Here is a 12,067-nt window from a genome sequence, read left to right on the forward strand (position 1 = left end):
TGTGTGTGTGTGTGTGTGTGTGTGTGTGTGTGTGTGTGTGTGTGTGTGTGTGTGTGTGTGTTGGTGTGTGTGTGTGTGCGTGCGCGTCTGGTTCTGTGTGTTTGTGTGGTTGTGCGTCTGGTTTTGTGTATGTGATGTTGTGTGTGAGTGTGTGCGAATGTCTGGTTTTGTGCGTGGTGTTGTCTGTGTGTGTGTGTGTGGTTGTCTGTGTGTGTGTGTGTCTGTGTGTGTGTGTGTGTGTGTGTGTGTGTGTGTGTGTCTTTGTGTGCGTGCGTCTCTCAGAGCCTTTGTGATCGTGTACGACCTGATCATCCTGGCCAACGCCGTGTTCATCGGTCTGGACGAGGAGAACCCGCTGATCGCCAACTCGGAGTGGGCCTTCCTGGCCCTGTACCTGCTGGAGATCCTGCTCAAGCTCTACGTCTTCGAGCCCCGGGCCTTCTTCTCCCGACACAGCTTCTGGAACTGGTGAGCGCGCACGCCGTCCTCACACCGCGTCCCAGACAACCGCCGTTCAATAACTAGCTCAAAACAGGAAGACTTGTGTGATGTCGGCTTGTTAAATAGGAGTATGTCTTAGAGTCTTCTCTCCTCTGGGACAGGAAGCTGAATGTTGTTGAGTTGTGGACAGAACGAAACATTTGAGGACGTCATCTCAGGGATTTTTGGGGAACACTTACCGATATTTGCGACAAAATAATATGTTATAATAATAATAATAATAATAATAGTAAGTGTTTTGCAGAATGTCCTTTGATATGAGAGGGAATCTGATAAAACTAACAATGGAATCATTTTCCTAATATCAATGAGCTGTGTCCCGTCCCTCTCACGCAGCCTGTCCACGGCCCAGATTATAAGCACCAGGTATGTGACACTCCTACCTCATCTGCTGCTCTGTAAGCGCTTGGACCAGCGTCCCGATGCTTCCGGATGCTTCCTGATCCTTCCTGATGCTTTCGGATGCTTCCTGATGCTTCCAGATGCGTGCCGATGCGTTCCAATGCTTCCCGTTGCATCCCGATGCTTCCCGGTGCTTCCTGTTGCGGCTTAACGTTCCTGTTGTGTCCGGATGCTTCCTTATGCATCCCGATCCTTCAAGATTCACCTCGATCCATCCTGATGCATCCCGAGGCTTTCCGATGCGTCCTGATGCTTCAAGATCCTTCAAGATGCATCCCTATCCTTCAAGATGCATCCCTATCCTTCAAGATGCATCCCTATCCTTCCTGATGCATCCCGAGGGTTTCCGATGCATCCTAATGCTTCCTGTTGCATCCTGTTGAGTCACGATGCTTCACGTGTCATCCGATGCTTCCGAATGTGTCCAAGGCTCACCGTTGCGTCCTGAGGCTTCCCGTTGCGTCCCGATCCTTCAAGATGCTTCAAGATGCATCCCAATCCTTCCTGATGCATCCTGATTCTTCCAGATACATCCTGATCCTTCCCGATGCATCCCAATGCCTCCCGTTGCTTGCAATGCTTCCGATTGCTTCCCGTTGCATCCCAACGCTTCCCATTGCCTCCTGTTGAGTCCCGATGCTTCCCGAGGCATCCAATGCTTCCGGATGTGTCCAAGGCTCACCGTTGGGTCCGGATGCGTCCTGATGCTTCCCGTTGCATCCCAATGCTTCCTGTTGCGTCCCGATCCTACCAGATGCATCCCGATCCTTCCAGATGCATCCGAATCCTTCCAGATGCATCCTGATCCTTCCCGATGCTTCCCATTGCATCCTGTTGCGTCCGGATGTGTCCCGATGCTTACCGATGCGTCCAGATCCTTCAAGATGCATCCCAATCCTGCCTGATGCATCCCAACGCTTCCCATTGCTTCCTGTTGAGTCCCAATGCTTCCTGTGGCATCTGATGCTTCCCGTTGCGTCCACATGCATTACCGATGTGTCCCATTGCTTCCTGATGCACCCCCCCTCCCCCCCCCCGCTTGCCCTTCACTCCACCGGTTTCCTTGATTTGACGCATTTGTCACGATTTTAAAACCGTCTTGCTCCATTTTTTTTGTTCTTGCTTCATCAAGTTTTTCTCCGACCTTTTCCTTCAGGTTCGACACCATCATCGTCGTCTCGGCTCTCGTCGCCACCATCGTCAACTCCGCCGTCACCTCAGGTAAGGCTGTCTCCTTCTGTTTGTTCTTATGAAATCATAATCATAACAACAACAGCAACAACAAAAACAACAACAACAACAACAAGTCAGATCTGCTCGCTTCTTCCAGGGAATGACTGGAAAGATTAATAAAGAATACGAGTCAGATTCAACAAAACAAACTAAAAACTGTCCAACACCAAAAGAGGCACCGAGGGATAAAAGAGTTTGTTGTCCGGGCAGAGATGCATTCTGGGAGATTTATTTGGGGTTCTTTCAAATCAATTGTCCAAAAAGCGCTCCTCACAAGTTAAATATAATCACTTCACTAATTTCATGTAATTTAGGGTTTTTTTTGTTAATTTTATAGCATTTGGAGAAAAACATAATTAATAAAAGAATTTTGTGTGACAAATGTAAAAAAAAAGAAGACTAAAAATGTCAAAGTGATTAAAATGTGAAAACAAAAGCTTTAAAAATTTGGGGGGAAAAAACACAAAAATGTCAAAAGGCTCAGAAAAAGTCAAAAGTTGAAAAAGTCACCAAAACATTGGGAGAGACACGAACAATAGTGTGTCTAGGCTCTGGTAAAAAAACATCAGCTCAGGTCCTAAACATGCACTACTGGAGAAATGTCGGGGGGGTGCCCCTGGAAAGGCGCCCGAGCAGTTGGGGTCTGACTTGCTCATGAGCACCTTGGCACCTCTCCAGCTACCAGTCCACCAGACTTTGGTCTGTATAGGGAATTTAACCAGCGACCCTCCGGTTCCAAACCAAACTCCCTACTGATCACAAACACAGGTACATGCCAATAACTTAGAGGGTTTTTCCTCCCATCCCAGAATGCACCTGTGGTAGAGGTGAGGACATAGAACGGGACATATGAGACTAACTGTATTCGTGTTTTTTATGTGGAACGTGAGCATGCAGGGACATATTTCCATTATGGGACGTAATTTAATTTATTTATTTATTTGACTGAGACATTAATCAACATCGCTGTAAATGCACCAGAATTAACCAAAAGGCTATTTTTCATCCATTGTCCCTAGACACATCTTAACATTGTCTTCACCTAAAAAATATCAATAATTAGATTACAGTCAACTATGCAAATATGACAAGCGGTAAAACAGATAAAACTCTTCAAATCCTGTTGATTGATACAGTGTACGAGTTTGCTATAAAACAGACATTAAGGTAAAATAGATACTGTATACGGGTATATTTGGTTGAGGGAAGATACATATAAATGGAGATACATATAAAGATACATATAAATATCTAATATTGTAATTAATGCTGACATGTGTGATGAGTTATGAACCAGTTTTTAGATGTTTTGGCCCAGAGGGATGTTGGGAGTTCTGAGTTATTTCTGTCTGTCGTAGTGGGGAATTACACCAGCCGCCAGATCCTGGACATCGTGTTCATCCTGCGGGTCCTCCGGCTGATCAGGGTGGTGGACAGCATCAAGAGGTTAGATCTCTAACTCGGGTGTTAACCCTCATATGGTATTATGTGTGTGATAGATAGAGAGATATATATATATATATATATATATATATATATATATATATATATATATATATATATATATATATATATATATATATATATATATATAATGTGTGGTACGCGGGTCAAATTGACCCATTTCATATTTTGACATATAAGTTACATTTTTTCTACCTAAAATCAACGGCCTTTCCTTATTTCCTGTGATAAACAAGTATTCCTGACTCAATTCCGAACTTTATTCGGGATATGACACTTGTTTGTTGACACATGTCTGTTGACACTTGTTTGTTGTTTGACACATGTTTTTTCCAAAGTGGATTTTTAACATGAATTATAACATGTAAACATTTTATCATATCATTATAAAATAAATTAAAACCAATCACACTTCCTTTTTTAATCAACCAATGCATTCCCTAAACATATAGTATGTTATCTCAACTGTTTGAAATTGGGATAAAGACAACATTTTTTAATAGATTATGAAGTAAAGTTTTAATTCAGAATTATTTTTAAAAACCCAAATAAGTCCAGAGAGATACAAGAGGGTCCCAAACGTGAAGACAACACCAGGGTTAAATAAAAACCTGCAGGAAATGTTCTGCAGATATAATAAGTGTATTTGATTAATTATTATTCTCATTAATCAACAGCAAAGTAAGTGAATTAGCTAATCTGTCGCTGACCAGTTTTAGAACGGCAACACAATGAAATATAATAATAATAATAATAATAATAATAATAACAATAATAATAATTAAAGCTGCAAGCAGCGTTGGACGGGCCCTCGCTAACCTGTGTGCGTCGGGGTTACTGGCGGACGCTGCTCCTTGCGACCTGCATTTGCGCCGAACTCAGACACCGGAAATTGTCACGGACGCAAAGGAACCTACCTGCTGAGTTCAATGACACCTCACACAGTAGTGTACATCAAATGGGTCATTAGTTATTAATGGGGGCGTGGCTTAAGCATATGGGGCAGGGCAAATTGTCACCAATGCAACGGGAAGTCTCTGCTGAGTTCAATGACACCTGAAGATGACACAGACTGAATTTGAAGTTGATTGGCTGAAATCTGTAGGAGGAGTTTGTTAAAGTACGACATGTGGAAATGGCCATTATCGCACAAATTTTGAACTTTCAATACAAAACGGCGGACTTCCTGTTGGGTTTAAGGTGGGGCTACAATGGAGATTTATGTCCGTCCTGCCATGCTACATATGTCTACCAAGTTACTCGTGACTCTACGTTAAACGTACTGCGGGGGCTGAATTTTCTTAATTTTGTAGGGGGCGCTAGCGAGCTATTCACAAAACCATTAAAATACGTACATTTTCCCTGCTGAGCTCAATGACACCTCACACAAGATTGTACCTTAAATGGGTCACCAGTTATGAAAGGGGTGTGGCTGAAACATAGGGGGGCGGGTCAAACCATGACCAATAAAGAAAGATCTCTCTGCTGAGTTCAATGACACCGCACACGAGACTCTACATCAATGGGTTCAAAAGCCATAAAGGGGCGTGAGTGAGTGGGCGTTGTTAAAGTATAGGGGGCAGCTCAGTATCACATGTAGACCATACATAAGTTTCATGTAAATCAGATGATGATTATGTCTCAGAACTCTGTCTCCTGTCTTCTATCCCCTGTCTCCTGTCCCCTGTCTTTTATCCCCTGTCCCCTATCCCCTATCTCCTGTACCCCGTCCTCTGTCAGGTTCCGTACCATCATCAACACTCTGATCCGGATCGGACCGGCCATTCTCACATTTGGACAGCTGATTATTGTGAGTAGCACAACTGTCATTTTACCTGATCATGAGATAAAAAGGAAACTGCGCTTTTGAAAACTGAAGTTCCTTTTACCCCAAAAAGCCGATCAGTCGTCCATGTTGTTGCGTTGCGAGCGTCTCCAGTTGGTGCCGCTGTCTCTCACCGGTCTGTCCCCAGGTGGTGTACTACATCTTCGCCATGGTGGGGATGGAGCTGTTCAAAGGGAAGGTGAAGTTCTACGGCGAGGACTCTAAGGACCCGGCGAAGGCGTTCTGTGGAAACCCGCTGCTGCAGGGAAGCGACTTTGCTCAACTCAACTACTGCAAGAACAACTTCAACAACGTGGTGGCGTCCTTCGTCCTCCTGCTGGAGCTCACCGTGGTCAACCAGTGGCACGATATCCTTTACACTAAGAGAAACAAGCTCGGTGGTTAGAGAGAAACAAGCTCGGTGGTTAGAGAGAAACAAACTCGGTGGTTGGAGAGAAACAAGCTAGTTGGTTAGAGAGAAACAAGCTCGGGGGTTGGAGAAAAACCAGCTCGGTGGTTGGAGAGAAACAAGCTCGGGGGTTGGAGAGAAACAAGCTCGGTGGTTAGAGAGAAACAAGCTCAATAGTTGGAGAGAAACAAGCTCGGTGGTTAGATTGAAACAAGCTTGTTGGTTAGAGAGAAACAAGCTCGTTGGTTAGTGAGAAACAAGCTTGATGGTTAGAGAGAAACAAGCTTGATAGTTAGAGAGAAACAAGCTCAATGGTTGGAGAGAAACAAGCTCGGTGGTTAGAGAGAAACAAGCTCAATGGTTGGAGAGAAACAAGCTCGGTGGTTAGAGAGAAACCAGCTTGGTGGTTTGAGAGAAACAAGTTTAATATTTACAGAGAAACAAGCTCAGTCTTTGCCAGTGGCACGTTATCCTTTATCTCAACGTACAGTATTTGTGGCTTTTTTTCATAGTTTTTTTTTTTTTTTTTGTCTTTCCTACACAGTTTTGCAGATTTAAAAAAAGACTATGTTGTCTTTGCCTCTCTGAGCGTTATTGGTTTAATATTTTGAAAAAAAAGTAAAATATTACAAAAATATAAATTTGCCAGACAAGAAGTTCAGTATTTTGGTGTTGGTGCGATATCCGTGTGAAAACGTCAGAGGAAACAGTCAGAGGAAACAAAGGAAGCAGAGGAAACAGTCCGAGGAAACAGTCCGAGGAAACAAAGGAAACAGAGGAAACAGTCAGAGGAAACAGTCAGAGGAAATAAAGGAAACAGAGGAAACAGTCAGAGGAAACAGTCAGAGGAAATAAAGGAAACAGAGGAAACAGTCAGAGGAAACAGTCCGGCTGAGATTCCCTAACAGTCGCCACTGCTCAGCGGCGGCTTCGCCAGCGTGACCCACGCCTCCGCCCGCCTCTTCTTCATCCTGTTCCACATCGTGGTCGTCATCGTCATCATCAAGTAAGATAAGAGATAGAGATATATGTATATCTCTATTTCGTGTGTGTGTACGCAGAACTATAGAACTACAAAACTAAAGATCAACTGACTTCCTGTTTGCATCTTCTAACCCAACAAGGCGTAACCCACTGACTTCCTGTTGTTAGCATCTTCTAACCCAACAAGGCGTAACCCCCACTGACTTCCTGTTGTTAGCATCTTCTAACCCAACAAGGCTTAATCCACTGACTTCCTGTTGTTAGCATCTTCTAACCCAACAAGGCTTAACCCACTGACTTCCTGTTGTTAGCATCTTCTAACCCAACAAGGCGTAACCCCCACTGACTTCCTGTTGTTAGCATCTTCTAACCCAACAAGGCGTAACACACTGACTTCCTGTTGTTAGCATCTTCTAACGCAACAAGGCGTACAACCCATTGACTTCCTGTTGTTAGCATCTTCTAACCCAACAAGGCGTAACACACTGACTTCCTGTTGTTAGCATCTTCGTGGCGTTCGTGCTGGAGGCGTTCTTCGTGGAGTACTCGGTGGAGAAGAGTGACCTGCAGACGTCTCTGGAGACCAAGATCCAGGAGCTGGAGCTGGCTGTGGCTCAGTGAGGCTCACCAACACTACACTATATACATTATTTTATTTATACTGTATATTACATCATACACAGGATATAAAGTTACATATATACTGTATATATTACATCATACTGTTTGGAGAAAAGTCCCTTTAAGATATTAATGCGTGGAAAGATGAGCCTGATTGGTTGCTCTGTCCCTGAGGGCGGGTTTTACACACATGCTTGAACAATCTTGGGAAAAACTGTCTTCATTAGACAACTGGGATTATATATACATATACTGTATGTATTACCCCAAAAAAAACTTTTATAAGCTTAGCATTTACTTTTGTGACTCATTGTTTGTTGATGACACTGAGTTTTGTGTGTGTGTGTGTGTGTGTGTGTGTGTGTGTGTGTGTGTGTGTGTGTGTGTGTGTGTGTGTGTGTGTGTGTGACGGTCCATGTTGATTTGTCCACCAGGGAGAAGGTGGAGGATAATTTGGTGAACGCCATGGAAACCATGGACAACGACCTGGAAACCGGCCAATCAGGAAGCACCAAACCCGCACTGATGTTTAAAATTGCTTCAAAAAGTAAGAAGCTTGTGTCTGAATATGATCACAGTAGTATAATAATAATAATAATAATGATAACTAGAAACCTCCCCCGAAATTTTGTCAGTGTGCCTGTGCACATGCAAATAGTATACTAGCAAATAATAACACGTTACATCCTGCAAACAGTAACACAAATTATTTAAGATGTTAGAACGTGTGTGTGTGTGTGTGTGTGTGTGTCTGTCTGTGTGTGTCTGAGAGAGAGGGAGACTGTATGTCTGTCTGTAGACATCTATCTGAGTATGGTTGCCTGGTTACTAAGGACCAATAGGAAGCCTTTCATCTCTGTGATGTCATCTCTTTGATCTGTAATCAGTTAACGACTAAGCACCTGGCACCTGCTGTCGCCAGCTGTTCAGACACTGAACAAGCTCTCAAACAATACTAGCTATCAATAAAATTAGGTTCTCGTGGGCATTAGAAGGCCTTTGTGAACGTATTGATATAAGATTTTTGTGGATATACTTAAAAATGTGGGCGTATTAGCGATGTAAAAAAGTGCCTCGCTCTGTGTTTTGCTCAGAAGTGTGGACAACATGGCAGTGAATGGAGGAAGATTGGGAACTCTTGTCATTTAGAAGGTTGCTGAACAAAAAATATAATTCATATCAGGAATTATATTATATTGGCGGAAATTAAACAAGAATACCCACGTTTTGATGTATAAATCGGCCATGACAAGTTAGAATTGTTGGTGTGGGAGCGAGTTATAGAGAGAGAACCAAGAGGATTTTTTAGTCTCCCCACTCTGTCCTCCACTCTAGCCTCAACATTCCACCACATACACACACATTGGAAAATCTGAGACGGTCTGAAAACGGGACGATACGTAGACCGGGATTTGAGAGAAACTGTGCTTCAAGTTATGTCTTCGGTTTAAACTTTTAATCGTGTGTCTACGTTATAGTATGGCGATACAGCATGTCCCCAAAGAGGGGGGGTTTTGAGTGATGTTGAGCGATTTCCCGAACTTTTCCCATTCAAGTCAATAAGAAGTTTTTCGCCGTTTTTTGCCGATTTCGTGAAAACTGCCTGGCAAATCTCTTAGAAAAGTCATAGCAGACCAATCCCGATCATTACACACGTTTCAATGTATTTTGTGTGCACGTGTTGGCAACGCTCCGGGACTAGTAGCGGGAAAAAAACCTGGCGGAAGAATAATAATAAGTATGGGTAATAGTAGTCATTGTGCCGATTGCTGCTATTGCAGCACATCGGTGCACTGAATAATGCTAATGAAATGGGTTCTGAACGTTGATGCCCCCCGACCCCCCAGGGTACCGGACCGTGGACGCCCTGCTGCAGCGGATGTTTGAGGCCGATCTTGCCCCCGAAGACTTCGCCGAGAACGACGACCCGACCAACGTGGAGAACCCGACGTACGTCGCCGGGCAACCACCGACGTACGTTGCTGGGCAACCGTGAACGCTCGGACCAGACTCTCTCGTTTTATACTAAGCATTATCTCGTGTCATCGGATTATACAGTTATAAACAGTTATATCTTTTATATTTCATATTTCTGTAGAAACATAAATAAATATTTACGTTACTAATGGTCATTATTTCACACAAAACAACAAATTTACATGGTTACGTTTTGCTGTTAAAGAAAAATCTTCTGCTGCGTTTCCCTCTCATTACCCCTGCTCTGGCGTTTCCTCCTCTCATTTCCCCTGCGCTGGTGTTTTCCCCTCTCATTCCCCCTGCTCTGGCATTTCCCCCTCTCATTTCCCCTGCGCTGGCATTTCCCCCTCTCATTTCCCCTGCGCTGGTGTTTTCCCCTCTCATTCCCCCTGCTCTGGCATTTCCCCCTCTCATTCCCCCTGTTTTGGTGCTCCCCCCCTCTCATTCCCCCTGTTTTGGTGCTCCCCCCTCTCATTCCCCCTGCTTTGGTGTTGCCCCTTCTCATTCCCCCTGCTCTGGTGTTTCCCCCTCTCATTTCCTCTGCTCTGGCATTTCCCCCTCTCATTCCCCCTGCTCTGCTTCTATTTCTGTCAATAAAACCACCAAGACGTTTACGAATGGGCAATTTAATACACATTTTTTTTCCTGTGGTAGAATGTTGTAGTGATGAAGTGATGTGGTGATGTAGTGGTGTAGTGAAGAAGTGATGTAGTGGTTTGGTGATGTATCAGGGCTGCCAACTCTCACGCATTGGCCGTGAGACACACGTATTTGACTGGTTTCACACGCTCACACGCCACACCCCCGATGTCTCACGCTGAAGTGTTAACCCGGTCGGTCATATTTCTGAAAGATGAGTTTATCTATAGATATACCTGTTGAGCCACTTATGATCAACTAGTTGTGCTTTCAGAGACTGTGAGGGGGTTCAAGAGCGCTCCCTGTCTGTGGATGTTTCAAAATGTCGCAAACTGAGAAAAAAATTTTAACGATCCATCCCAGGTGCACTTCCCCGGCTTCAGGTATGTGCTCTGAGTATCACAGACCCGTCCGTTGCTTCGTGTCCTCTCTCTCTGTAAAGATAGAGGTGAGCAGCGCGGCTAATGTAGCAGCTTCAGTTCATGTTAGTGGACTCGCTCTGCTGTGGGGGGGCAGTGACGCGTTGGATCCATGTAGACCTCCGATGATGAGGAGCGTACAGCCTCCTCTAAACTTTGTCAGAGACCAAAGACCCGAATGGGCCTCTGTGTCTGTCAGACGGTCTGAGTGAGATCCACCATATCAGCGGAGCAATGACATGCAAAGCAGACTATATCACAACTCTCCAAATCTCGGACAACAGAGATGGGAGGAGTTATATTTTGAATGTGCACAAAGTTGTAAACATGAGCAAAAATCTGATGAAACACATGTGAGCTATACTATACTATATACGCTATACTATATATACTATACTATATATACAATATACTATACTATATACGCTATACTATATATACTATACTATATACGCTATACTATATATACTATACTATATATACAATATACTATACTATATATACGATACTGCAACGTTGGGCCAGTATTGTGCTTCTCTAACCTCGGTGCATCTCTAAATGAAACTGTAAATAATTAATTTGATGTTTTATAAACTGAACAAATAGTCTTTATTTTCCCAAAAAAGTAAATACAATAAGGGGGGCCCAGAGGATGAGGGGCAAACATGACTGAGCCTTGGCACAAAGGTTAAAGGATAAGAATCTATGTAACTCAGTGGTTCTCATTCTTTAGAATTTCAGTGGTCTTAGTTAATCCCTCAACATTAATTTAACTTTGGGTCCCTGGTCCCTACACCAGGGACCCCTGGACCTGGTCCCTACACCAGAGACCCCTGGACCTGGTCCCTACACCAGGCAGGGACCCCTGGACCTGGTCCCTACACCAGGCAGGGACACCTGGACCGGTTCACCACAGACCCAAATCTTCTCAGCTGTTGCTGACATATGCTACTGTCTCTTCATGTGGCTCATTATGTTTGGCACATTGTCTGGGTCAGTTCTTATATCATAAGAAGTTAATAATGTAAATAATTTAAATGCTGAATGCCCTAAAACCTGTTGATACTACGACAACACAAAGGCTCTTAACCCTACAGTTTTGCACATATCATGTAAGACTTGATTTCTCCATTTTTTTTGCTAAAAAACTCTCCAGAAAGTGCCATTTAATGGTTTATTTTTCAATTCTTTTCCCCGGGGGGCATACCCCCAGACCCCCCTAGGGAGAGCCCCATCCCTCCACATTTAACAAATCTTAATGCCCTTGAATCTTAATGAAATTGCTTTGTACACGGCGAAATATGGGTTGGCCCCCCCAAATCTCACTCCACGGTATTGGGAAAAGTTGGCAGCCCTGATGTAGTGATGTAGTGGTTTGGTGATGTAGTGATGTAGTGATGTAGTGGTTTGGTGATGTAGTGATGTAGTGCTCGGATATTCAGTTCAGTACAGGTGCGACATGCAAAGGCCAGTAAAATGTTTATGAATTGTAAGAGAATCTGTCGACGTGGGCATCTGGACAGGCTCAGAGACCAGGAGGTGGAAAAACCAGAAGGCACATAACACCGGCAGGGCTGAGAGGGGAGGGGGGGG

The 12,067-nt window shown here is 44.0% G+C and overlaps 1 protein-coding gene across 1 annotated transcript in view; it reads left to right on the forward strand.

Moving 5' to 3' along the window:
* tpcn3 (two pore segment channel 3) overlaps positions 1-9,557 on the forward strand; it is a 12,809-nt gene extending 3,252 nt beyond the window's left edge. Inside the window, exons 2-10 of the mRNA XM_034866013.1 lie at positions 223-468; positions 2,060-2,124; positions 3,495-3,582; positions 5,341-5,410; positions 5,574-5,793; positions 6,750-6,840; positions 7,322-7,435; positions 7,874-7,986; positions 9,287-9,557. Of these exons, the coding sequence (XP_034721904.1) occupies positions 223-468; positions 2,060-2,124; positions 3,495-3,582; positions 5,341-5,410; positions 5,574-5,793; positions 6,750-6,840; positions 7,322-7,435; positions 7,874-7,986; positions 9,287-9,435 (1,156 nt within the window). The 3' untranslated portion in view covers positions 9,436-9,557. The remainder of the gene's footprint in view (positions 1-222; positions 469-2,059; positions 2,125-3,494; positions 3,583-5,340; positions 5,411-5,573; positions 5,794-6,749; positions 6,841-7,321; positions 7,436-7,873; positions 7,987-9,286) is intronic.
* Positions 9,558-12,067: the final 2,510 nt, after the last annotated feature.

Source organism: Etheostoma cragini, unplaced genomic scaffold (assembly GCF_013103735.1).
Source record: "Etheostoma cragini isolate CJK2018 unplaced genomic scaffold, CSU_Ecrag_1.0 ScbMSFa_367, whole genome shotgun sequence".
Taxonomy (NCBI): Eukaryota; Metazoa; Chordata; class Actinopteri; order Perciformes; family Percidae; genus Etheostoma; species Etheostoma cragini.